General features: G+C 44.8%; 1 protein-coding gene across 1 annotated transcript; it reads left to right on the top strand.

Moving 5' to 3' along the window:
* LOC140908383 (uncharacterized) lies at window positions 1-23887 on the top strand. Its single transcript, XM_073335361.1, has 5 exons — window positions 1-113; window positions 5954-6021; window positions 6722-6848; window positions 16980-17093; window positions 17447-23887. Exons 2-5 carry the CDS (start codon window positions 5998-6000, stop codon window positions 18715-18717), a joined length of 1536 nt encoding a protein of 511 aa, XP_073191462.1. The 5' UTR covers window positions 1-113; window positions 5954-5997; the 3' UTR covers window positions 18718-23887.
* Window positions 23888-27837: the final 3950 nt, after the last annotated feature.

Genomic DNA, 27837 nt, shown 5'->3' with positions numbered 1-27837 from the left:
TGACGCAAGGCACGGTGCAGGCTGAGTCAGCGAAGCCGAACCTGCCTCCGGGTTCGGAGCAGCGAGGCGTTCTCGCGGCCTCGGCACAGACACCGGCTCACAGGCGGACGCAGGTACAGAGACGGGTGGGTGGGGAAGGGAATCACAATTTGATGGGGCGGGTGCGGGGGTCAGGTTGACCCCAAGGCTGGCCCCGAGAGGACGGAAACGCCCGCGGGGCAGGGTGGGAGGTGTAGTCCCTGATGCTCATCTGGCTAGAAGTGATGTTGTCCCCAGCGCAGGAAGCGGAAGTGGCCCATGTGCCCTGCCTCTCTCCCGGGGCACGCTGGGAAACGTAGTTCTCTCTCTAGGGGTCATAGACTATCAGGGTTGGAAGGGACCTCAGGAGGTCATCTAGTCCAACCCCCTGCTCAAAGCAGGACCAATCCCCAGTTTTTGCCCCAGATCCCTCAATGGCCCCCTCAAGGATTGAACGTACTACCCTGGGTTTAGTAGGCCAATGCTCAAACCACTGAGCTATCCCTCCCCCCACAGCGAGGGGTAGCACGCTCATCAGTGCACCGGCCCCGCTCCCTGATTGGCGGCCGCTCGTTTCCCCGCCTGGTGGTGGGTGGGGGAGGTGATATATGCCTGAGGTGTGGGGGACCTTGAGCTTGTCTCTAGGCAAGGAGCTTCTGGCCCCCGATGTGAAATGTTCTCCAAGGCTAGTTCCTCTGTCCTGCTAGCGATCCCACAATAACTGGCAATCCCCTCCAGCTTCCGCCTGGGCTCAGGTCCTGCACAAGGAGAGAAAATCCTGGCGGGCATTTCACCCCTTTTCTCTCCATCTAATAATGCTGTGACAGTCACTTAGGTTTACCCCTTTTTTTTTACTGGCTAGGGACCCTACTGGTAGAAAACCCCCCAGCCCTCACATTTTCCCACTTCCCTCTCTCTCGCTTGTGAAAACTCATCCAAAATTCTCCACATTTCCACCCTTCTCTTTGTAATGACTGAACGGCAATTGCAACTGCATCAGATTTTCCCTTTTTCCCCGTGTATTTATCAAATGTCCGTTAAAAAGTGCTGTGGTATTCCCGTGTTGAGTTGCGGCAACTTATCCATTTGTAGAGGGAATTTGTTGCCTTGAGCCATTCTCTATCCTGGCGGTTGCATGGGACTAAATGGTCAACTTTCCCCTCTTGTTTGAGACTCATTTCTTTCCCCCTTTATCTCCATTAAAAAGTTGGCTGATGAAAGTGACTTGGCTGATCCTCTTCTTTTCCACAGAGGGCACAGGATGAGGGGTTCACTCTGTGATGGGCTCCTTGCTGCCCCAGGCAGTGCCCAGAGTAGCTGAGAATCTCCATGCTACTGTGTTAACCCCTCACTTTCCCCTCATCAGAGTCACCAGTAGTACCCCCCAGAAAACCCCATGATGAATGGTTCCCATGAGGGATTGCTTCCTGTAGCACTGCTCGGGGTGGGTCTATGGTAGCCATTATTTTCCAGTCACAGGGCCTGGAAATGTCTTAAAAATTTTGGCTCCTTCATGCTGTCCATTCTCCTGTTAAAGAAACATCATCCTGGGCTACTTACACCTGTGTGAATGGCTGGCAAGGGCTCCTGATAAATGGATAGAAAGTTATCAAATGTTGATATGAAACCATCACAGATTTTGCTTCCCTCCCGCCTTTCAAAAGTGCAGCAACAGCAGGTTTTAGAGGGAAAACTGTTGCTGTGAATCCTCAGACTATGAGGAGTGAGGGAGGGTGGAAGGAGGTTATAACCCCCTTCTGCAGTGATCTGTTTAAAAGGATTCTGGCCTCATCCCTACTGAGCCATGTTTCTGGTCTCACTGAGACCAGTGTTAATCCAGAGTCACTGTAGGGAAGGACAAGGAGTGACTCCAAATTAATGTGGGAGCAAATAAGATGTGTCCCTGTGGGGAGTGGGTTTCAGTTATTGCTAAAGGAGGGAAAGATACTCAGTTTCTCTCTCTCTCTTTCTCTGCTCAGGATATTAGGGTTGAGCTTCCTGGGTCAGACACTGCTCCCTCTATTGTGATCTGGGAGCCTAGGCTGAGCAGCTCCTGTTCCCTGGTGAGATCTGGGCTGGGGAGTGACTGTGAGTAAAGCTTCCTCTGTGCCCAGCCAAGGTGAGGACTTTCTCCAGCTGCAATTAGTCTCATAGGTAGGGCTCTACCAAATTCACGGTCCAAGGATTTTAAAAATTGTAAATTTAATGATTTCAGCTATTGAAATCTGAAATTTCACAGTGTTGTAATTGTAGGGGTCCTGACCGAAAAAGAAGTTGTGTGTGGGGGGGTCACAAGGTTATTGTAGGGTGGAGGTTGTGGTACTGCTACCCTTATTTCTGCTCCGCTGCTGGTGGCGGCGCTGCCTTCAGAGCTTGACAGCTGGAGAGCAGCAGCTACTGGCCGAAAGCCCAGCTGCGTAGGCAGAGCCACTGCCAGCAGCAGCGCAGAAGTAAGGATGGCATGGCATGGTATGGTATTGCCACCCGTACTTCTGTGCTGCTGCTGGCGGGACACTGCCTTCAGAGCTGGGTGCCTGGCCAACATCTGTTACTTTCCAGCCAGAAGTAAGGGTGATGTTAAGGAAAAGTTAGCACATGTGACTCCATTTTGGTTTGAGGCCCACCATTGTCTAAAAACAAGCACATCATGCACCAGGAGTCGTGTTCCTTAGATACTGTATTCCTGTGAAAATCCTCCTCCTTGTCTCCAGCCTGCCTTGACTCCCAGTATCTGTTGTTTTTTTTTTGTCAGTCCCTAACTCCCTATCTGCTGGCCTTTGATGTGAGGCCTCCCAGCCTGATAATAAAAGTTACTGATGCATGGCTTTAGGACCATGCTGTGTAATTAACATACTGGTTTAGCAGGAGGAATACACCAAGCAGCGATAGGTGGTAGATAAGAAAAGGGTTTGTTTATTGGCTAAGGTTTCCGATGCACAAGGGCAACATGCTTTGCTAAAAAGTATATAACCTTTGTATAATCTGTATTCGGGGTCCCCTCCTGGCTAGCAGGGGGGCACCACGCTCGAGCGTAATAAACTTAGTGTCTTTTGGGAACTCTGCAGTTGTGGACTTTATGAGCCTCAGCCTAGATTCAAACTGTGCGTGACCTATCAGGTATAATTCGCAGCATTTGTGTGTGTGTCCTACCAGGTGTAATTCGCAGCAGTTGTGTGCGTGTCCTCTCAGGTATAATTCGTAACAGTGACAATACCGCGACCCCTCTAAAATAACCTTGCAACCCCCACTGCAACTCCCTTTTTGGTTAGGACCCCCAATTTGAGAAACACGGGTCTCCCCCGTGAAATCTGTATGGTATAGGGTAAAAGCACACAAAAGACCAGATTTCAGGGGGTGAGACCAGATTTCACGGTCTGTGACGTGTTTATCATGTCTGTCAATTTGGTACGGCCCTACCCATAGGTCAACCCTAGTCTCTGCCCACACCAACATCTGAACCAGAGACTCCAGGTGATTGATAGAGACCTCAGGGAACGTGCTTGGGATAGGCATGAAAGTGACTCTGCACAAACAGCCCCTCTTCACCCCACATCTCTCCTCCCCATAGTAATTGCAGGAACTGATCCAGCCATAGGAGAGCCAACACCCAGGAATGTCTGACTGTCAGAAGGGAAGGACAGGGGAAGGGGAACGCAAGGAGAAAAAAGAGAGTGAGACCTAAAGGGGCAGGGGGAGAAATAATTCGGGGGAGAGATTCCCAGATCTCTAGCCTGCCCAAACACACTTATTGCAACATTCCTGGGCAGATTCGCTTTCCTGTGAGCAAGGTGAGGTGCAGGAAGAGGAAAAAACAGTTCCTGACTCTCCCTGTTCCCCTTGCAGTGAGATGTGCTGCCCTGGGGATGATGTCAGGGAAAATCCCTCAAAGTCACTCCTTTTGTTCTGCTCTTCTCTCCCATTTGGTTCCCAGACTTTGTTACTGGGAGGGTTTCAAAATGACTTAGTGGTTTAGTCCTGGTAGGAGGGGCTGGATCAATGCTATAATAAAGTGACCAAACATTTCCCCAGCATAGAATTGTAGAAATGTAGGGCTGGAATGGACCTTGAGAGGTCATCTAGTCCAGACCTCAGCACTGAGGTGTTGTCCATCCTGTTCTTAAAAACAACCAATGATGAGGATTCCACCACCTCTGTTGCTAATCTATTCCAGTGCTTAGTTAGGTTTTTTCACAATCGAATCACATAATTGACTCCGCTCCAATTTGTGATTCATTATAATCCCTGATCATTTTCAGTAGTACTACTCCCTAGCCAGTTATTCCTCACTTTGTAGTTGTGCATTGAGTTTTCCTTCCCTAAGTCTAATACTTTGCACTTGTCTGTGTTGAATTTCATCTTTTCATTCAGCCCACTTCTCCAGTTTGTAAATGTTATATTGAATTTTAATCTTTCTTCCAACATGCTTGCGACCCCCCCCACAGCTTGTATTATCTGCATATTTAGAAACCATGATCTCCAGTCTGTTTTTCCAAGTAATAACTGAAAATATTGAACAGTATCAGATCCCGGACTGGCCCCCATAGACTGCCTTATATACATCCTCCCAGTTGGACAGTGAACCACTAATGATTACTGTTTGAGTATAGCCTTTCAACAAAATTTGCATCTATTTTATAGTACTTTCATGTACACCACATTTCCTTAGTTCGCTATGAGAATATCATGGAGGCCTGTCTCAAAAGCCTGACTAAAATCAAGATATATCCTGTCTACATTGTCTCCCAGATCCATAAGACCAGTACCCCGTAAAAGCAGGAAATTAGATTGACTTGGCATGATTTGTTTTTGAAAATCCATTCTGGCTATAACTTATAATCTTACTGTCCTCTGAGTCTATGTGCTTAGAAATTAATTGTTTAATAATTTGTTCATTCCAGATACCTACGTGAGGTTTGACTGGTCTTTATTCCCTAGTCTTCTTTGTTCCCCTTTTTAAAGATAGGTACTATGTTTGCCCTTCTCCAGTCTTCTGGGACCTCACTGTCTTTCAGGAGTTCTCAAAGATAATTGTGAATGGTTCTGAGATTGCTTCAGCTAATACCTTAAGTACCCTAAGATGAATTTCATCAGGTCTCGCTGACTTTAATACATCTAATTTATCTAAATATTTTTTTAACCTGTTCTTTCCCTGTTGTGGTTTCTGTTTCTTCCTCCTCTTGGTTAATATTAATTAAGACCCTACCTGAATTGCAGTATGATCTTCAAATAATTGCAGCTGAGTTGCGGACAAGACTTGGAAAATCGTGGAAAAGAAATAATGGATCTATATTAATTGCAGTAATTTAGAAAAGCCATAGTGGACCTATTTGTTTAAGAAAAATCTGCTGGAACAATATAAACACTCAACACTCTGACCCTCAGATCCCTTTCCACAGTACTGCCATCCTAGGCAGCCATTTCCCATTTTGTATGTGTGCAACAGATTGTTCCTTCCTAAGTGGAGTACTCTGTATTTGTACTTATTGAATTTCAGCCTATTTACTTCAGACCATTTCTCCAGTTTGTCATTTTGAATTTTAATCCATTGTCCTTATTTTCCTGCTCTAACGCCTTCCTTCTCTTAGAATCATGAAATCATCATTTCTTGAACACTTTCGCCCATATTGCTTTCCACCTGTGGTTTCCTAACTAACTCCTGCCCATCCGCCTGTTTACTACTTCCATCTTCTGAAGCAAACAGGTGTCCTCAACACATTCCAAGAACTTATTGGACACTTTGTGTTTGGTTGAATTCCTTTTCTAACAGGTGTCTGGGTAGTTAAAGACCCCCCCACACTCCTATTTTAAATTGTGTTTTGAATTGAATTGTGTTATTACTAATTGTGTTATTTGCTTGACAGAGTCTAGAACATCAGTCTGGGGGGAATTGTGATGTGACATTACTGTTCTGACATGTCCCCAATTGCCCTGACAGGCTTCAGCATAACATCCCATCCTTCTGGAGGACGTGGAAGGGAAATGGTTGCCATGGAGACAGTTCAGGTAGGGATTATCAGGGAGTTGCTGGTGAGTTCCTATTGGTGGGAGAAAGGCAGTAAATACATAGGAGTTGGGCACTTCTGGAGGGGGTGGTGGTCTGGAGGGAGGAGGGGGCAGGAAATACAGAGTGTGCAGAAGGGGAGGAGGACAGGGTGTGACAACCCTGCTGGGATTTGTTTACTGTAGGGCCTGGATCCTAGCAACAGGCCCAGGGGGCTTGTGGAAATTCCCTAACTTGTGGAACAGGAAACAACCCTGCTGGACTGGTCTGGGGAAACTCCAAGTTCTGGAGCCTGAACCTATCAGCTAGAGGATGCTATAAGATATGAAGGGGCACCCAACAGTGAGGCCTAGGAAAGACACCCCATCCCCTCCCATCCGGCTGCTGGCAATGGGGAGGGTGTTGGGATTGCCACCAGGGAGTTGTCTCTGTCCTGCTGGAGGCTCCATCTCCTGAAACAGCCTCTGGCTAGTAGGTGAGTGATGAATGTGAAGTCCCCTGCCATCTCTGTCTGCTAGAATGGGAGAGGGGCTCTCTTTTTCCCTTCACCTTGATACTTCCTGGCTGCTCTGATGGGGTGGGGGTGGGACTCTGCTGCCTGCCTGCCTCCAAGAGCTTCCATGTGATTGGCTCTCCTGCCCTGTGAATGATGGGGTTGTCACTGGGCAGCAGGTACTGAGTGGGGGGCTCTTGTTCTTTCAGGGGCTGGTGACTTTCAAGGAGGTGGCTGTGTATTTCACCAAAGAAGAGTGGGCTCTGCTGGACCCTGCTCAGAGAGCCCTCTACAGAGACGTCATGCAGGAGAACTATGAGAATGTCACCTCGTTGGGTAAGGATTCCTATCCCCTCGGTTATTAGAAGGGGAAATGAAGAATTAAGGTTCACAACACCCCACAGTGCAACCTCAACTCTGCCCTGTTTCAGCAACACCCCAACAGGCCAATGACACATAGACTAGCATTCTACCCTCCCCACTACAGAACACTTTGGGATCAGAAGCTACCTATCCTTGGCCTGCACTCAAACACTGAGCCTACTGCACACGGTCCATCTCTGACTTTCATAATGTCACCACCCCTTTACCTTTGCAGTGAGGATTCCTTCTGAGTCACTGCCTTCACTTACCACTTACTGAGCCCTAGAGACCACTAGCATGTATGTCACCAGACAGCTGACAACCCTCGTGGCAAGAATACACCCTTGTGCACCTTTATTGATGCTATCTACAACACTCAGCACTGAAATGAGGAATACCTGTTCCTTCAAGTTTCACATGCACCTCTCTTCATATCACAGTCACAGCTCTGCCAAGCTGCTCCAACTAATCCCTCTGCTGTTCATGTAAAGCCACTAGTGACACAGTGCACACAGCTGGAGTGCATGCGGATAAATGCTTGTATTCAGATTTGTAGAACACAACACAAACAATGGCATGTTCTTAGTCCTTCCTTCCACTGATTATTGATCAATAGATTTTAAGGCCAGGAGAGACTGTTAGGTCATCTAGTCTGACCTCCTGTGTAATACAGGCCATGGAGTTTCATCCAGTTACCATTGTAGTGAGCCGAATACCTTGTGTTTGATGAAAACATCTTCCACAAAGGCATCCTGTCCTGACTTGAAGACTTCACGAGATGGAAAATTTGCCACTTCCTTGGGTAATTTGTTAATCTTTGCACCATCCTTACTGACCTATTCCCAGTGATATTTGCTAGCTCCAGGGTTAGGGAGTAGGAGCAGAGTTAAGGTTGCATTGCAGGGGTGGTGTGTAGTTTAGTCCTTCATTTCCTGTTTTTCAGAGGTTTTAACTTTTGCCACCAACAACATGCTTGGAAAGGCATGTGGCAGCACTGGGCAACCTTAACTCTGCTTTAATGTTGTTTATGGGTATTTAATTTCCTTGATTTCTTTTTAATAGACTTTTTTGCACTTTTGCCGGCAAGCCGTGTCAGGTGGGGATGTGATTTTTCACACCACTAACCAGCAGATCTATGCTGGCAAAACTCTTAATTAGCGACGAGTCCAATATCTCTGTGTAGATTTGAGAGCACTTTAAAATATTGTTCTTAATACAGAAATGTTGGTAACAGGGCAAAACTTCCAAGAGAAACTCCTACAGAATATAAGAATAATACACAACACACATTGTTTGACAGTTGTCAATGATAGGGCTCAGACTCAGATGCATGGTGTAGCTCAGGTTCAATGGCCATAGCATGTCCTCTTATGCCAACCAATTACTGTGACAGCAGATTGCTGGAAGCCCTGTGGGTGTAATCTTGCTGCACATGTGAATTTCAATCCCTTAGACTCGTCATTTGATGATAGTAGTGACGAGGGCTTTAGGTTTATTAGAAACTGGGAAGTCTTTTCAGAAAGGAGGAGCCTGTACAGGAAGGATGGACTCCACCTAAGCCAAAATGGAAACAGACTTCTGGCATGTCAAATTAAAAAGTTCATAGAGGAGATTTTAAACTAAGTGCTGGGGGAAAGGCAACTAAGTGTAGAGGAACATATGGTTCGGACAGAGCAATCCCTTAGGAGAGGATCTTTTCATGGGAATTCTCTATATCCTAGTAAAGAGGAGAGGTAGTAGCTGAAGAGAAACGGTCAAATGAAAGAGTGCTATTCAATTACATCACATCACAGACAAATATTGACAAATTTTATAAGTTTTTGTATAGAAACGCAAGAAGGCTAAATACTAAGATGGGTGAACTTGACTGTCTGGTTTTAAATAAGGATATTGATATAATAGGCATCACAGAAACTTGGTGGAATGATAATCAGTAGGACATGGTAATATCAAGAAATGACAGAGTAGGTTGTGATGGTGGGGAAGTGGCACTATATATGAAAGAAAACATAGAATCAAATATAGTAAAAAAATCAAAGGAGTACTTGTGGCATGGCTGCTACTCTGAAACCTGTCATAGTAAAAAATGTTAAATGAATCAAACTGTGCCATAGAATCTCTGATAGAAATTCCATGCTTGAATAATAAGAGTATAACAGTAGGAATATACTACTGACCATGTGGCCAGGATGGTGACAGTGATTATGAAATGTTCAGTGAGATTAGAGAGGCTATAAAAATAGAACACAATAATAATTGGGAATTTCAACTATCCCCATATTAACTGGGTATGTCACCTCAGGACAGGATGCAGAGAGAAAGCTTTTAGACATCAGTAATGACTGCTTATTGGAGCAGCTAGTCCTGGAACCCACAAGGGGAGAGGCAATTCTTGATTTAGTCCTAAGAGGTGCACAGGATCTGGTCCACAAGGTGAATACAGCTGAATCACTTGGTAATAGAGACCATAATGTAATTAAATTTAACATGCTTGTGAGGGGGAAAATACCAAAGAAGCCCACGACAGTAGCATTTAACTTCAGAAAGGGGAACTACACGAAAGTGAGAAAGCTAGACACATGGAAATTAAAAGGAGCACTCACAAAAGTGAAATGCCTGCAAGCTGCATGGAAACTTTTTAAAAACACTATAATAGAGGCTCAAAATAAATGTGTACACCAAATTGGGCGGGGGGCAGGGAAACAGTAAGAGGATTAAAAAAATGCCACCATGGCTAAAGAACAGAGTAAATAAGGCAGGTAGAGGCAAAAAGGCATCCTTTAAAAATTGGAAGTCAAACCCTACTGAGGAAAATAGAAAGGAGCATAAACTTTGAGAAGTCAAGTGTAAAAAGTATAATTAGGCAGGCCAAAAAAAGAATTTGAAGAGCAACTAGCAAAAGTCACAAAAACTAACACCATTTTTTTTAAAGCACATCAGAAGCAGGAACCCTGCCAAACCATCAGTGGGGCCACTGGGTGACTGAGATGCTAAACGAACACTCAAGGAAGCCAAGGCTATTGCAGAGCAGCAAAATGAATCCTTTGCATCCGTCTTCACTGACGAGAATTTGAGGGACTTTCCTCCACCCGAGCCATTCTTTGCAGCTGGCAAATCGGAGAAAATGTCCCATGTTGGTGTCAGTAGAGGAGGTTTTGGAACAAATTGATTATTTCAACATTAATAAGTTACCAGGACTAGATGGTTTACAGATGATACAAAATTATTGAAGATAGTAAAGTCCAAAGCTGACTGTGAAGAGCTACCAAGGGATCTCACAAGACTGGGTGACAAAATGGCAAATGCAAAGTAATGCACATTTTAAATCATAATCCCAACTACACATACAAAATGATGTGGTCTAAATTAACTGTTACCACTCAAGAAAGAGATTTTGGAGTCATTGTGGATAGTTCTCTGAAAACATCCACTCAATGTATAGTAGCAGTCAAAAAAGCTAACAATATGTTGGGAATCATTAGGAAAGGGATAGATAATAAGATAGAAAATATCGTATTGCCTCATATAAATCCATGGGATGCCCACATCTTGAATACTGCATGCAGATCTGTTCATCCCATCTCAAAAAAGATATATTGGAATTGGAAAAGTTACAGAGAAGGGCAACAAAAATCATTAGGAATATGGAACAACTTTTGTATGAGGCAAGATTAAGAAGACTGGGACTTTTCATCTTGGAAAAGAAACGACTAAGGGGGGGATATGATAGAGGTCTATAAAATCATGACGGGTTTGGAGACAGTAAATAAGGAAATGTTATTTATTCCTCATAACACAAGAACTAGGGGTCACCAAATGAAATTAACAGCCAACGGGTTTAAAACAAACAAAAGGAAATATTTCTTGACACAACACACAGTCAACCTGTGGAACTATTTGCCACAGGATGTTGTGAAGGCCAAGACTATAACAGGGTTCAAAAAAAAGAATGAGATAAATTCATGGAGGATAGGTCTATCAATGGCTATTAACCAGGATGGACAGTGATGGTGTCCCTGTCCTCTGTTTGCCAGAAGCTGGGAGCAGACGACAGGGGACGGATCATTTGATAATTAGCTGTTCATTCCCTCTGAAGTACCTGGCATTGGTCACTGTCAGAAGACAGGATACTGGGCTGGATGGACCTTTGGTCTGACCCAGTATGGCCTTTCTTCTGTTCCCCATCAAGGGCTTACTTTGTCTCCCAGCTTGCCAGGGCTGAGTAATTCTGCTGTGAAAAGTGATATTTATATGTTTGTTAATATCACTTTTCACAGCCTCCCAGCTTGGTAGTAAGTCTACTGTGAAAAGTGATATTAACAAATATACAAATGCCCCTTTTCACAGCAGCACACTTACTAGCTAGCAAGTCTTTTTTTTTTTAAAGGCAACCAAAAAAGCAAAAGAAACAACAACAAAAAAGACAAGAACATGCAAAACACCTTATTTGTGTTTGTATTCTGTCTAGGTCCAGTAAAGAATAGAGACAACTGTACATTATTTTTATTATTGAGTCTGCAAAAAAACCCTACATAAATAAATTACAATGATTTGGACATGTATATGTGTATATTTATTTGTTTATCCTAAAGTTAATTAAGTATTTTAGGAAAAATTGTCAGAGAGGCCACCAGCAGGAGTTGGTGGCCACACTCTGTGGCTACTGAATGGATGGTGATCAATTGTTCTCCATATGCCCTGGGGTAGGAAAGAAGTAATTGGCTTGATCTGCAGCAAGGAATGTTTAGATTGGATATTAGGAAAAGCTTTCCAACTATAAGGGTAGATAAGTACTAGAATAGTTTACCAGAGAGGTTGTAGAATCCCATCACTGGAGGTTTTTAAGCAAGTGATAGAAAATACCTGTCAGCCATGGTCTATGTATACTTGGTCATGCTTCAGGGCTGGAGGATGGACTAGCTGACATCTTGAGGTCCTTTCTACCCATGTGTTTCTGTGATTTTTTGATTCATTATCTTAGCCCTTTTCTTGGACCTTGTCTCCCTCTAGAGAATGGGGGATTTATTTAGTAGGGTTTTTTTAATGAAAAATATGCACAGGTCAGCTTCCCCTCAGTTTTCTTTGTTAGTCACTGGGTGTGAAGGGTGGGGGACATAATTGGGGTCTTCTGGGATGGGGACGTAATTGCTGTTGAAGTAACATAGGCCTGCCTCCATCTACATGAATACACTATCAAGAACTGTCCACATGTGAATGAAGCACACTGGATAATGGAAGTCTCAAAGACTGGAGGTTAACGTGTAATGACTGGGTCCAAGGGAAGCAGAACATGGGAACACAACTGCACTGCACTTTGGGATGCAGGAGCTAGGGTACAAACAGACTGGGCTTTAAGTTTGCTGCTATTCAGGGCAAAAAGACTGAGAGTAGGAGACAGAGAGAGAGAGAGACGAAATCAAGAAGGCTTTGGAAAAACCAGGCAGATTACTCTGCCAAAATGAATGTAGAGTTCAGGTTTGCTTTCCCAGAGTGACCAAGGGATCTGTAAATCCTGTGTTCCAGTTGCCTAAGCAGTGCCGTCTTGTTCTGAAAAGGCTCTGTTGTGTTGCTGCAAATACCTACTGGCTGCAGCACCCCAAAAGAGACAGTGTTTATGAGGAGTCTGAAATCACTGGGACTCACTGAAGTGCCATCATAACACAAAGGGGTGTTACCTCCAGAATGGCCTGTCTCAAGAGTGGTGGAGCATGGGGATCACGCTTGCAAAAAGCAAAGCCTAGGAAGGAGCACAATATGGGTATGTCTACATTGCCTTTGGGAGAGATCCTCCCAGCCTGGGTCCCCAGACTTGTGCTGGAGGGCTATATATAACTGTGTAGATGTTGCAGATTGGGCTGGAGCTCGCTCTCGCAAACCGGGGTGGGCTTGGGAGCCTGAGCTCAGGCCTGAGTTGCAATGTCTACAGACCTATTTTTAATGAGCTAGCATGAGCATCACTGGCTGAAAGTCTTGCTCCTTGGTGTAATGTAGACATACACTAAAGGGGGCAGAGCCAGGAGAGTCTGTATAAAGGCGAGAGTCATCTAAGACCCTATAAAACCATTTCACAGCCCAAAGTAAGTACTAAGTATTATCTAGACCACCTTCTACTGGTGTTTTTCCAACCTGTTCTTAAAAACCTTCAATGATGGAGATTCCACAACCATTCTAGGTAATTTGTTCCAGTGTTTAACTACCCTGACAGTTTGAAAGTTTTTACTAATGTCTAACCTAAATCTCCCTTTCTACAATTAAAGTCAATTCAATTCAAGTCAATTCAAGAAAGGTAAGCAGCAGAATACGGACCCTGGACTTCAGGAAAGCAGACTTTGACTCCCTCAGGGAACTGAAGGGTAAGATCCCCTGGGGGATTAACATGAGGGGGAAAGGAGTCCAGGAGAGCTGGCTGTATTTCAAAGAATCCCTATTGAGGTTACAGGGACAAACCATCCCGATGTGTCGAAAGAATAGTAAATATGGCAGGTGACCAGCTTGGCTTAACAGTGAAATCCTTGCGGATCTTAAACATAAAAAAGAAGCTTACAAGAAGTGGAAGATTGGACAAATGACCAGGGAAGAGTATAAAAATGTTGCTCGGGCATGTAGGAATGAAATCAGGAGGGCCAAATCGCACCTGGAGCTGCAGCTAGCAAGAGATCTTAAGAGTAACAAGAAGGGTTTCTTCAGGTATGTTGGCAACAAGAAGAAAGCCAAGGAAAGTATGGGCCCCTTACTGAATGAGGGAGGCAAGTAGTGATAGAGGATGTGGAAAAAGCTAATGTACTCAATGCTTTTTTTGCCTCTGTCTTCATGAACAAGGTCAGCTCCCAGACTGCTGCGCTGGGCATCACAGCATGGGGAATAGATGGCCAGCCCTCTGTGGAGAAAGAAGTGGTTCGGGACTATTTAGAAAAGCTGGACGTGCACAAGTCCATGGGGCCGGATGCGCTGCATCCGAGAGTGCTAAAGGAGTTGGCGAATGTGATTGCAGAGCCATTGGCCATTATCTTTGAAAACTCATGGCAATCAGGGGAAGTCCCAGATGACTGGAAAAAGGCTAATGTAGTGGCCATCTTTAAAAAAGGGAAGGAGGAGGATCCTGGGAACTAAAGGCCAGTCAGCCTCACCTCAGTCCCTGGAAAACTCATGGAGCAGGTCCTCAAGGAATCAATCCTGAAGCACTTACACGAGAGGAAAGTGATCAGGAACAGTCAGCATGGATTCACCAAGGTCAAGTCATGCCTGACTAATCTAATTGCCTTCTATGATGAGATAACTGGTTCTGTGGATGAAGGGAAAGCAGTGGACGTGCTATTCCTTGACTTTAGCAAAGCTTTTGACACGGTCTCCCACAGTATTCTTGTCAGCAAGTTAAAGAAGTATGGGCTGGATGGATGCACTACAAGGTGGGTAGAAAGTTGGCTAGATTGTTGGGCTCAACAGGTAGTGATCAATGGGTCCATGTCTAGTTGTCAGCCGGTATCTAGTAGAGTGCCCCAAGGGTCAGTCCTGGGGCCGGTTTTGTTCAATATCTTCATTAATGATCTGGAGGATGGTGTGGATTGCACCCTCAGCAAGTTTATGGATGACACTAAACCAGGAGGAGTGGTAGATACGCTGGAGGGAAGGGATACGATACAGAGGGCCCTAGACAAATTGGAGGATTGGGCCAAAAGAAATCTGATGAGGTTCAACAAGGACAAGTGCAGAGTCCTGCACTTAGGACGGAAGAATCCAATGCACCGCTACAGACTAGGGACCAAATGGCTAGGCAGCAGTTCTGCAGAGAAGGACCTAGGGGTGACAGTGGACGAGAAGCTGGATATGAGTCAACAGTGTGCCCTTGTTGCTAAGAAGGCCAATGGCATTTGGGGATGTATAAGTAGGGGCATTGCCAGCAGATCGAGGGACGTGATCGTTCCCCTCTATTCGACATTGATGAGGCCTCATCTGGAGTACTGTGTCCGGTTTTGGGCCCCACACTACAAGAAGGATGTGGATAAATTGGAGAGAGTCCAGCGAAGGTCAACAAAAATGATTAGGGGTCTGGAACACATGACTTACGAGGAGAGGCTGAGGGAACTGGGATTGTTTAGTCTACGGAAGAAAAGAATGAGGGGGGATTTGATAGCTGCTTTTAACTACCTGAAAGGTGGATCCAAAGAGGATGGCTCTAGACTATTCTCAGTGATAGCAGATGACAGGACAAGGAGTAATGGTCTCAAGTTGCAGTGGGGGAGGTTTAGGTTGGATATTAGGAAAAACTTTTTCACTAGGAGGGTGGTGAAACACTGGAATGCGTTACCTAGGGAGGTGGTGGAATCCCCTTCCTTAAAAGTTTTTAAGGTCAGGCTTGACAAAGCCCTGGCTGGGATGATTTAGTTGGGGATTGGTCCTGCTCTGGGTAGTGGGTTGGACTAGATGACCTCCAGAGGTCCCTTCCAACTCTGATATTCTATGATTCTATGAATTAATACCTAGGAGGGCATATCTGTCTATCAGTGTTATAGAGGGTGGACAATTTATGAGTTTACCCTGTATAAGCTTTATACGGAGTAGAACAGATTCATTTGGGGTTTAGGCTCCCAGAAAGACTGAATACTGGGTGCTGGGAAAGTCCCTGTTAACTGAGAAACCCCTGAACTAAGTGAATCTTAGTTTCTGTGCACTGCAGGGGGGCGTGACCCAACCTCTTTGTGCTGTAGCTGACTGGAGTGTCTAACTCAGCAAGATGGGAGTGGAGGGAAGCCTTCTCTAGCAGGGGGGTTTGCTCTCATTGGTATTCCAGCACATCTAGTGACAGTCTTGAGGGAGTTTCTGTGACCTAACCTGTCACAGACACTGCTCCCCAGCTGGAGCACCAGAGAGGGCCATGCTGCTCCATCTGGGAGCCGCGTGGAGTGGCCCCTGACCCAGCTCCCTGGCTGGAGTGCCGAAGCTGGAGCTCGAGGGCCGGATTAAAATGGCTGAATAGATGACCCAGCAGAGATCTGAGGGGCCCCACTCAATATGCCGTTCCACCTTGGCTGTGAACTATTGACATCTACTCTCTGACTATGGTTTTCCAACCAGTTGTGCATCCATCTTATTGTAGGGTCATCTAGTCTATATTTCCCTAGTTTGCTTAAGAGAAGGTCATGTGAGACAGTATCAGATGTCAAGTTATATAACAACTACTGCTTCCCCACATCCAAAAAGCTTGTTACTAGAGCCCTGCAAATCCATGGGTATCCGCTTTGTATCCGTGGATATCCAATCTGCAGGATTGGATGCGGATACACCTTTTTGTATCCATGCATGGCTCTACTTTTTACCCTGTCAAAGGATATTAGGTTGGTTTGATCTGATTTCTTCTTGACAAATCCATGTTGACAGTTACATCTCACCTGATTTTCTTCAAGATGCTTAGAAACTGATTTTTTAAATTATTTGGTCCATTTTCTTTCCGGTTACCAAAATTAAACTGACTGGTCTATAATTCCCAGGGCTGTCCTTATTCCCTTTTTATAGCTAGGTACAATATCAGAGAATTTGGGAGGACTGGTAGCAAGGAGGGTTGTGGGCAATGGGAGGGAAGGAGGGAACACAAGGAGTGGTTGCTCCTCAGGTCCCAGGAGGTGGGGAAGGGTGAGAGCAGTTAGAGGAAGGATTATGGGGGTCATAGTGATTATCAGGGCTATCACTATCATAGTGATTATCAGCTGCCTTTCTGTGCCCTTCCTCATCTCTGAGTGTCCCCCCTCAGCTGTCAGGCCTCATGCCTTTCCCACTCCTGCAGCATCTTTGGGCCTCTCTCTGTAAGTAAGAAGCAGTTCCAGGTGGACTTCCTCTCTGGCTGGAGTCTTCGTTTTCTGGGACATGGAATTGCTTGCTCTAGGTTTTAGGAGCCCCTTTGATCATCAGTATCTGGCTGCGTGTGTTCCTAGGAGACATGGGCACAGTTAAATCCCTCATGAGAAGAGTGTCCTGCACCTTTGAGCACCTGGAGAGCTGGCTCCAGGATTCTACTGCTTTAAAATGGGCTGGAGTTAAAAGAACTTTTTTGGTGTGTGACAAATGTCCCATAAATTCACTGATCTCACTGGTCTTCTTTCCTCTGAGCAGGGTTTCCAGTTTCCAAATCTGATATCATCTCCCAGCTGGAACGAGGGGAAGAGCCGTGGGCCCCAGATCTCCAGGGCTCAGAAGAAAGAGAAATCCTGAGAGGCAGCTGCACAGGTGCGGGATCATTAAACCAAATCAGAATCTGTCATTGCCTGAAGGAACCAGCTGGATTACCAACAAAAACCTTGTGAACTCTCTGAGTTCAAGATTGCCCCCAGGGGTGTCATATCCTCAGGGCAGATACTGTTCATGGCTTCCTACCCATCCTAACTCTTGGCAGTAGCTCCCTTCCCCCTAAGTGTTTGGATGAGGTCTGGTTGCAGAACTGATCACCTCCTCTCGCCCCTTTGGGGAAGAGTTTGGGGAAATTCAGTGCCTAATTTTTTTTCCTTCTCCAACTGTTTTCTTGGTTTGTTCTCGCCTTTTCCATTCCTGTTTCTTCAGTTTTTCTTTCTCTGTCCCAGCAGGTGATGGGATTGTGAGTAAGACCATGGAGCAGAATCTTCAGCAGGAAGATGATGAGCAAGGGGAATCACATGGGGTATTATTGCAAAGATGCAAGGGGAGTGTGTCCAGGAGCTGTGAGCAGGGAAAAGCCTTTGAGAGTCAGTACAGGCCAGAGAAGTGGCAGGGAAACCAGCCAAGGCAGAAAGTTGGTAAATCTGTTAATTATCGGGGAACTCACAAAGGCCTCAAGGAAACCACGGGCCAGCAGAGAATCCTGATGGGAGAGAGAAATAACACATGCGTTGAGTGTGGGAAAAAGCTCAGTAGGCGCTCAAGCCTTATTAGACATCTGAGACTCCACGCAGGAGAACAACCCTATGAATGCTGTGAGTGCGGGAAAACCTTCACTCAAAGCTCACACTTTATTAAACATCAGAGGAGCCACAGGGGGGAGAAACCCTACAAATGCTGTGAGTGCGGGAAAACCTTCGCTCGGAGCTCAGTCTTTATTAACCATCAGAGAATCCACACAGGGGAGAAACCTTATAAATGCTGTCAGTGCGGGAAAACCTTCACACAGAGCTCAAACCTTATTACACATCAGAGGAGCCACACGGGGGAGAAACCCTATGTATGCTGTGAGTGCGGGAAAACCTTTGCTTGGAACTCAAACCTTACTAGACATCAGAAGATCCACACAGGGGAGAAACCCTGCTGTGAATGTGGGAAAACCTTCACTAAGCCCTCAACCCTTATTAAACATCAGAGAATCCACACAGGGGAGAAACCCTATGAATGCTGTGAGTGCCAGAAAACCTTCACTAAGCCCTCAACCCTTATTGAACATCAGAGGATCCACACAGGGGAGAAACCCTATGAATGCTGTGAGTGCGGGAAAACCTTTGCTTGGCGTTCCACTCTTGTTACACATCAGAGGATCCACAGAGGGGAGAAACCCTATGAATGCTGTGAGTGTGGGAAAACCTTCACTCTGTCTGCAGACCTTATAAGACATCAGAGAATCCACACAGGGGAGAAACCCTATGAATGCTGTGAGTGTGGGAAAACCTTCCCTCAGTGCTCAACCCTTACTGAACATCAGAGGGTCCACACAGGGGAGAAACCCTATGAATGCTGTGAGTGCGGGAAAACCTTTGCTTGGAGCTCAAACCTTATTACACACAGGAGGATCCACACAGGGGAGAAACCCTATGAATGCAGTGAGTGCGGGAAAACCTTCGCTCGGAACTCACACCTTAGTAGACATCGGAGAAGTCATATTCAAGAGTGACTGTATGGATGCTGTGAGTGCAGGAAAACCTTTGCTCAGAGCTCGAACCTTATTACACATCAGAGCATCCATACAGTGTGGGAAATTCTTCTATCAGAACTCAGCCCTTTTTTATAATCAGAGAAGCTGCAAGGGAGATAAACACTTTAAAACCCTTGTATATGGCTGAGGAAAGATTTTTGTTTTCCTTTTGCTAATTCCCACATAGTTTTAGGGCAGCATTTGTGACACTGTGGTATCTCAGCTCCCCCGGCTGAGTTGTCTGCTTTTCCCTTTTGCAGCTCACCCTTGCTTGGAGTGAATCCCAGGGCTGGATTTACACCTTACACACTTCTAGGCACAGCATCTTCAGTGCCCACCCTGCCTACAGTTGACCTTCATGTTGCACACAGTTTTAGAGAGGTAAGGTGCCCCTAGAACACTGGAGCCCCTAGGTATACTCCTACTGTGCCTAATTGGAAATCCGGCCCTGGTGAATCCCACAGTATTTTTAATCAACTCCTTTGTCCTGTGTCATGGAAGTGTGTTTTCCTCCAACATGAATGTCCATCAGCCCCAGGTGGGGGAACCAGGAATGACCTCTACCAGGTACATGGAGGTTAAATCTACCTGCGCCTTGACTCCACTAGGTTTTCCATGGAGTTAGCTAAATTAAGTTAGTGATCCTGATGTAAAACCATAACTATTTTTTCAGTAAAGAAAATAACCTATGTATAACAGTCAGGGTAATGTAGCAAATTCCTCACAATCTGACACAACCTCCATCACTTCTCCTAGTCTAACCAAATAAAGAACATCACATTTATACTTTTCCTCCCACTGCAAAGTGATTGTTAGTCACCAGGTTCCCCACCAGGGACAAATTGTCTCATTCCCAGGTTTTCTGACATTGCACTGGTTTGTGCTGAACAGCAGTTGGGCTTTATACCATTTTTCTAATTTTAAATATATTTAAATATAACAAAGACAAGGAGTAGGGATGGGGGGAAGTGTTTTTTCAGCTTCTGTGATACCTGAAGAAGTGGTGAGTTAGAGGGAGTCCGACCTTCCAGATTAGCCCATCAACATTTCCATTGTTTGAGCCATGTAGAATTTATCTTCTGCACCTCTTCTACTTAATGTGTCATATGATTCAGGGTTCTCAGCCCTCTGCTTGGGGATCACACTTTGTTTTCTTTGATCCCAAAACAGTAATTTAGGGCCTGAGATGAAAGTGTCACAGAGCTGGAAGGGGAATTTGAATGGCTCTCAAACACAGTGAGATCATTTGTTGTTTAAATCCCAGTTTCCAATTGTTGGCAAAGCATGTTAGAATCATAGAACTGGAAGGGACCTCGAGAGGTCATCTAGTCCAGTCCCCTGCACTCAAGGCAGGACTAAGTATTATCTAGACCATCCCTGATAGGTGTTTGTCCAATCTGCTCTTAAAAATCCCCAATGATGGAGATTCCATAACCTCCCTAGGCAGTTTATTCCAGTGCTTAACCACTCTGACAGTTAGGAAGTTTTTCCCAATATCCAACCTAAACCACCCTTGCTGCAATTTAAACCCATTGCTTCTTGCCCTGTCCTCAGAGGTTAAGAAGAACAATTTTTCTCCCTCCTCCTTGTAACAACCTTTTATGTACTTGAAAACTGTTATCATGTCCCCTCTCAGTCTTCTCTTCTCCAGACTAAACAAACCCATTTTTTTCAATCTTCCATCCTAGATCATGTTTTCTAGACCTTTAATCATTTTTGTTGCTCTTCTCTGGACTTTCTCCAGTTTGTCCACATCTTTCCTGAAATGTGGTGCCCAGAACTGGACACAATACTCCAGTTGAGGCCTAATCAGCGCAGAGTAGAAGGAAGAATTACTTCTCATGTCTTGCTTACAATACCCCTGCTACTACATCCCAGAATAATGTTTGCTTTTTTTGCAACAGTGTTACACTGTTGAATCATATTTAGCTTGTGATCCACTATGACCCCCAGATCCCTTTCCACGGTACTCCTTCCTAGGCAGTCATTTCCCATTTTGTATGTGTACAACTGATTGTTCCTTCCTAAGTGGAGTACTCTGTATTTGTCTTTATTGAATTTCATCCTATTTACTTCAGACCATTTCTCCAGTTTGTCCAGATCATTTTGAATTATAATCTAGTTCTTCCAAAGCACGTGCAAGCCCTCCCAGTTTGGTATTATCCGCAAACTTTATAAGTGTACTCTCTATGCCTTTATCTAAATAATTGATGAAGCTATTGAATCGATCCCTGGGGGACCACACTTGTTATGCAATTCCAGCATAACTGTGAACTACTGATAACTACTCTCTGGGAATGATTTTCCAACCTTATGCACCCACCTTATAACCTCCATTGAGGTTGTATTTCCCTAGTTTGTTTATGAGAAGGTCATGCGATACAGGATCAAAAGCCTTACTAAAGTCAAGATATACCACATCTACTGCTTCCTCCCTTTCCACAAGGCTTGTTACCCTGTCAAAGAAAGCTATCAGCTTGGTTTGACACAGTTTGTTCTTGACAAATCCATGCTGACGGTTACTTATCACCTCATTATCTTCTAGGTGTTTTCAAATTGATTTCTTAATTATTTGCTCTATCATCTTTCCAGGTATAGAAGTTAAGCTGACTGGTCTGTAATTCCCCGGGTTGTCCTTATTTCCCTTTTTATAGATGGGAACTATATTTGCCCTTTTCCAGTCTTCTGGAATGTCTCCCGTGTTCCATGACTTTTCAAAGACAATTGCTAATGGCTCAGATATCTCCCCAGTCAGTTCCTTGAGTATTCTAGGATGCATGTCATCAGGCCCTGGTGATATGAAGACATCTAACTTGTCTAAGTAATTTTTGACTTCTTTCCCTATTTTAGACTCTAATCCTACCTCATTTTCACTGGCATTCACTATGTTAGATGTCCAATCACCACCAACCTGTTGTAGGACTTTTCCTACTGAGATGGGATTGTTTGCAGATGGGAAGGTTGGCTGGGTTTTTGTTTGTTTGTTTCCACATTACTATGATGCTAGAACTTTTGTAAATAATAAGGCTCAGTAGTGAAGCAGATTTCCCCAGACGTGGCTCTGGGAAGAAGGATAAAGGAGTTTGAGGCGCAAGTGGTGTTCTCGTCCATCCTCCCTGTGGAAGGAAAAGGCCTGGGTAGGGACCGTTGAATCGTGGAAGTCAACGAATGGCTACGCAGGTGGTGTCGGAGAGAAGGCTTTGGATTCTTTGACCATGGGATGGTCTTCCATGAAGGAGGAGTGTTGGGCAGAGATGGGCTCCACCTTACGAACAGAGGGAAGAGCATCTTTGCGAGCAGGCTGGCTAACCTAGTGAGGAGGGCTTTAAACTAGGTTCACCGGGGGAAGGAGACCAAAGCCCTGAGGTAAGTGGGAAAGCGGGATACCGGGAGGAAGCACAGGCAGGAATGTCTGTGAGGGGAGGGCTCCTGCCTCATACTGAGAATGAGGGGCAATCAGCAGGTTATCTCAAGTGCTTATATACAAATGCACAAAGCCTTGGAAACAAGCAGGGAGAACTGGAGGTCCTGGTGATGTCAAGGAATTATGACGTGATTGGAATAACAGAGACTTGGTGGGATAACTCGCATGACTGGAGTACTGTCATGGATGGTTATAAACTGTTCAGGAAGGACAGGCAGGGCAGAAAAGGTGGGGGAGTAGCACTGTATGTAAGGGAGCAGTATGACTGCTCAGAGCTCCGGTACGAAACTGCAGAAATTTCTCTGGATTAAGTTTAGAAGTGTGAGCAACAAGAGTGATGTAGTGGTGGGAGTCTGCTATAGACCACCGGACCAGGGGGATGAGGTGGATGAGGCTTTCTTCCGGCAGCTCGCAGAAGCTACCAGATCGCACGCCCTGGTTCTCATGGGTGACTTTAATTTTCCTGATATCTGCTGGGAGAGCAATACAGCGGTGCATAGACAATCCAGGAAGTTTTTGGAAAATGTAGGGGACAATTTCCTGGTGCAAGTGCTAGAGGAGCCAACTGGGGGGGGGGAGCTTTTCTTGACCTGCTGCTCACAAACTGGGAAGAATTAGTAGGGGAAGCAAAAGTGGATGGGAATCTGGGAGGCAGTGACCATGAGATGGTTGAGTTCAGGATCCTGACACAGGGAAGAAAGGTAAGCAGCAGGATATGGACCCTGGACTTCAGGAAAGCAGACTTCGACTCCGTCAGGGAACGGATGGGTAGGATCCCCTGGGGGACTAGCATGAAGGGGAAAGGAGTTCAGGAGAGCTGGCTGTATTTTAAAGAATCTTTATTGAGGTTACAGGGACAAACCATCCATGTATGTTTAAGCAGATCTTAAACATAAAAAAGAAGCTTACAAGAAGTGGAAGGTTGGACATATGACCAGGGAAGAGTATAAAAATATTGCTTGGGCATGGAGGAATGAAATCAGGAGGGCCAAATCGCACCTGGAGCTGCAGCTAGCGAGAGATGTCAAGAGTAACAAGAAGGGTTTCTTCAGGTATGTTGGCAACAAGAAGAAAGCCAAGGAAAGTGTGGGCCCCTTAATGAATGAGGGAGGCAACCTAGTGACAGAGGATGTGGAAAAAGCTAATGTACTCAATGCTTTTTTTGCCTCTGTCTTCACTAACAAGGTCAGCTCCCAGACTGCTGCGCTGGGCATCACAACACGGGGAATAGATGGCCAGCCCTCTGTGGAGAAAGAGGTGGTTAGGCACTGTTTAGAAAAGCTGGACGTGCACAAGTCCATGGGGCCGGACGAGTTGCATCCGAGAGTGCTAAAGGAATTGGCGAATGTGATTGCAGAGCCATTGGCCATTATCTTTGAAAACTTGTGGCGAACAGGGGAAGTCCCGGATGACTGGAAAAAGGCTAATGTAGTGCCAAACTTTAAAAAAGGGAAGAAGGAGGATCCTGGGGACTACAGGCCAGTCAGCCTCACTCAGTCCCCGGAAAAATCATGGAGCAGGTCCTCAAAGAATCAATCCTGAAGCACTTACATGAGAGGAAAGTGATCAGGAACAGTCAGCATGGATTCACCAAGGGAAGGTCATGCCTGACTAGTCTAATTGCCTTCTATGATGAGATTACTGGTTCTGTGGATGAAGGGAAAGCAGTGGATATATTGTTTCTTGACTTTAGCAAAGCTTTTGACACGGTCTCCCACAGTATTCTTGTCAGCAAGTTAAAGAAGTATGGGCTGGATGAATGCACTATAAGGTGGGTAGAAAGTTGGCTAGATTGTCGGGCTCAACGGGTAGTGATCAATAGCTCCATGTCTAGTTGGCAGCCGGCGTTAAGTGGAGTGCCCCAGGGGTCGGTCCTGGGGCCGGTTTTGTTCAATATCTTCATAAATGATCTGGAGGATGGTGTGGTTTGCACTCTCAGCAAATTTGTGGATGATACTAAACTAGGAGGAGTGGTAGATACGCTGGAGGGCAGGGATAGGATACAGAGGGACCTAGACAAATTGGAGGATTGGGCCAAAAGGAATCTGATGAGGTTCAATAAGGATAAGTGCAGAGTCCTGCACTTAGGACGGAAGAACCCAATGCACAGCTACAGACTAGGGACCGAATGGCTAGGCAGCAGTTCTGCGGAAAAGGACCTAGGGGTGACAGTGGATGAGAAGCTGGATATGAGTCAGCAGTGTGCCCTTGTTGCCAAGAAGGCCAATGGCATTTTGGGATGTATAAGTAGGGGCATAGCGAGCAGATCGAGGGACGTGATCGTCCCCCTCTATTTGACATTGGTGAGGCCTCATCTGGAGTACTGTGTCCAGTTTTGGGCCCCACACTACAAGAAGGATGTGGAGAAATTGGAGAGAGTCCAGCGCAGGGCAACAAAAATGATTAGGGGTCTGGAACACATGACTTATGAGGAGAGGCTGAGGGAACTGGGATTGTTTAGTCTGCAGAAGAGAAGAATGAGGGGGGACTTGATAGCTGCTTTCAACTACCTGAGAGGTGGTTCCAGAGAGGATGGTTCTAGAGTATTCTCAGTGGTAGAAGAGGACAGGACAAGGAGTAATGGTCTCAAGTTGCAGTGGGGGAGGTTTAGGTTGGATATTAGGAAAAACTTTTTCACTAGGAGGGTGGTGAAACACTGGAATGCGTTACCTAGGGAGGTGGTAGAATCTCCTTCCTTAGAAGTTTTTAAGGTCAGGCTTGACAAAGCCCTGGCTGGGATGATTTAATTGGGGATTGGTCTTGCTTTGAGCAGGGAGTTGGACTAGATGACCTTCTGAGGTCCCTTCCAACCCTGATATTCTATGATTCTTTGAATGGATCAGAGGAGAATGCAATGGGAGAATCTCTTGTCCTGATTCTGAGTCATCACATTTAACCTGCTCTGGCATTTCTAGTTATATGAAACTGGATGTATCTTATACCTCTCTGTTGTTACCCGAAAATTTGGACCCAAGGCGCCCCAATAATGGCTTTCCTATAACTGTAAACCATTTGTCAATTTGGCTCATCTCAATGCGTAACAGGAGGTGGCCTGCCTTAGAGGAATTGCGCGGGTTTTACCAGGGAGTTTGTCTCTGATCCTCTGAGGACTCCCCAGAAAAGACTAGTTCTGTTAACCCATGAGAGGACACGGATGTAGCCTTCCACTCAAAGGACTGATGTTCAAGCAGTAATTCTTTGAAAACAAAGTAACATTTATTTAAAGGAAATATTCATTTACCATACATTTAATAGCTTTAAGAAAGAACTCACTGTGATACATAACACATAGCCCATAGTACAGTGGCATTGCATTTAGAAATCATATAGTAAGGTGACGCAATAGACTACACAAACCACATAGCAGATACAATGTTGCAAAGCATGGTACACATCAACCCCTTATACATATGTATAAAACAACATTACAATATCTACACATTGAATGACCACCAACCAGTCACAAACTGTGTTTCTGATCCCAGCCCTCTTTATTGCATTCCAGTTCTCTGACTCCCAATCAGCACCTAGGTCCAGTACAGTGAAAAGTTATTTAAAAACTTTTCTCACTAGACAAAATGTTCTTCTGAACCCCAAAGGGCCAGCACATTGCCAGGTCAATATTAGGTTGGACCTTACCCAAAATACCACGGTTCCAGTCAGTCCTTTGGAACCAAAACTAAAGGTTTATTTTAAAAGAAATAAAAAGAGAGTTGTTAAATGTTTAAAGCACTCAGATACATACAGTGACTTGAGAGTCCATGTATCGGGTTCTTAGGAGTATTGGTGAGTTGCTGGCTTGAAAGGCCCTCTGGAAGACATCCACAGCTTGAATGGTCATTTAGTCCTTTATTCAATGCTTCAGCTTGTACAGGAGTTGTTCCAGAGGTAGGGAGCAGGACTGAAGACAAAATGGAGACGATGCAGTTGCCCTTTATATTCCTTTTACCATGTGGCTTGTACTTCCTGTGTCCCAAACACAAGCTTCTCAGCACATTGCATGGAAAAGCCTTAGAGTTCTGTCCACCAGCCTGCCCCTACATACCTTGCTGACTCATAAGGTGTATCCTCTGGCTCCTTTCCGTGGGTTCGTTCTACCGCTGATGACCTTTGATGGGCCATTGAACGGGCTAGACAGTGCTGATGCCAATCTGTCTGGGGGTTTCACTCAGAAACACAGCTCAAGTTTGGAAATATAAATATACTATACATATCTATAACTCACAATACAGAGGTGATACAAACATATCAATAAGATTATCATATTAGGCAAATTGTAATATTTTTTCAGATACCTTACATGGCATATCTGGTAAGATTCCTTGCAATTTTATAATATTGGTATCAACAGTATCATAAAATGTCTCCCATATTCCATTCAGCATCATACCCCCCCATGCAAAATTGATGCAGAAAGTGGTGTCCCTAGACACTGCTGAATGCATCATAGGAATTTCCCATTCTTAGTTTTATATTACTACAGCTTCTAACCTTATATTAGACGTATCACTGTATAACAGACATGATTTGTCAAAATCATGTGTGACTAAATCAGGTTCTTTATATAAAGCTTCTTTCATTTTCTGAACATTTTTCTCCTCTGATGTTGCTCTAATGTAGTTGTGAATGCTCTCAAGGTGGAATTACCTTGGCATTTAGTTATGACAGCAATGTGGTAGTGGGCCTCAGTTTCCCTCTTCATCAGCAAATTAGGTTTGTAATGGCTTTCCTGCTGTGAAAAGTTCTAAAATTGCTTACAAGTATCAGCTGTAACTTTTCACTGTTATAAGGCTTTCTAGCATATAGTGGGTTTTCATTCAAAGATACAGCATGACCATACGGGCCTTTGAAATGGTGTGTGTTTTCAGGTACTGTTCCCAATATGTTTAAAGGCTTTTCATCAAGGTCATACACATTGTATCTTCATATGAGGGTTCACATCAAAATCAAATTCATCAGAAGGCTTAACCTTAACAGTAACACCAAATTTGTTTCAAGTGAGTAGTCAGTGTTTGTAAGTATCTTGGTCATACGATGCCTTTTGTTTCACTGAATCCATTGGGCAGCCATGTGTGTCCTGTGTACTAATAGCTATGGGCAGATGTGATGCATGGCTAGAAAAGGTTAAACATCCTGCAAAATAAATAACCCTCAAAAGACTTGTGGGGAGATAATGTTTTTGTGTATTTACATATGTATGAGAAGGGTTGACAGTGTAATCAACAGTCCCTGTCTATGCTGTATTCTGATAATTCAGAGGTCAAAGGATCATACTATCATTTAAATGAATTGTAAACACGGGATATCTTGGTATTCATCTCCAAAATGTACTGTGAATGGTGGAGAAACAAGCAAATGGCCCTATGTTAATTGGTATAGCTAAGTACTGGTGATGCACCTCGTACAAAGTCATCCTAATTACAGTTTGTTCACTGAGGAGCTCCAACTTGTGAAAAGAAATGACATATTGTCTAAAATTAGGGGACTGGAACACATGACTTATGAGGAGAGGCTGAGGGAGCTGGGATTGTTTAGCCTGCAGAAGAGAAGAATGAGGGGGGATTTGATAGCTGCTTTCAACTACCTGAAAGGGGGTTCCAAAGAGGATGGCTCTAGACTGTTCTCAATGGTAGCAGATGACAGAACGAGGAGTAATGGTCTCAAGTTGCAGTGGG

The sequence above is a fragment of the Lepidochelys kempii genome, chromosome 3 (genome assembly GCF_965140265.1).
Source record: "Lepidochelys kempii isolate rLepKem1 chromosome 3, rLepKem1.hap2, whole genome shotgun sequence".
NCBI classification, from domain to species: Eukaryota; Metazoa; Chordata; order Testudines; family Cheloniidae; genus Lepidochelys; species Lepidochelys kempii.
Note: the sequence above shows the minus strand (reverse complement) of the source record. Positions and strands in the feature narration are given on the sequence as shown.

What these genes read in the sequence shown, in the direction of transcription:
- LOC140908383 (XM_073335361.1), top strand. Translation starts at nt 5,998, where the DNA reads ATGGTTGCCATGGAGACAGTTCAG. An exon ending in TGAGAATGTCACCTCGTTGG is followed by an intron (nt 6,849 to 16,979) that starts GTAAGGATTCCT and finishes TCCTCTGAGCAG; the next exon opens with GGTTTCCAGTTTCCAAATCT. An exon ending in CCTGAGAGGCAGCTGCACAG is followed by an intron (nt 17,094 to 17,446) that starts GTGCGGGATCAT and finishes CTGTCCCAGCAG; the next exon opens with GTGATGGGATTGTGAGTAAG.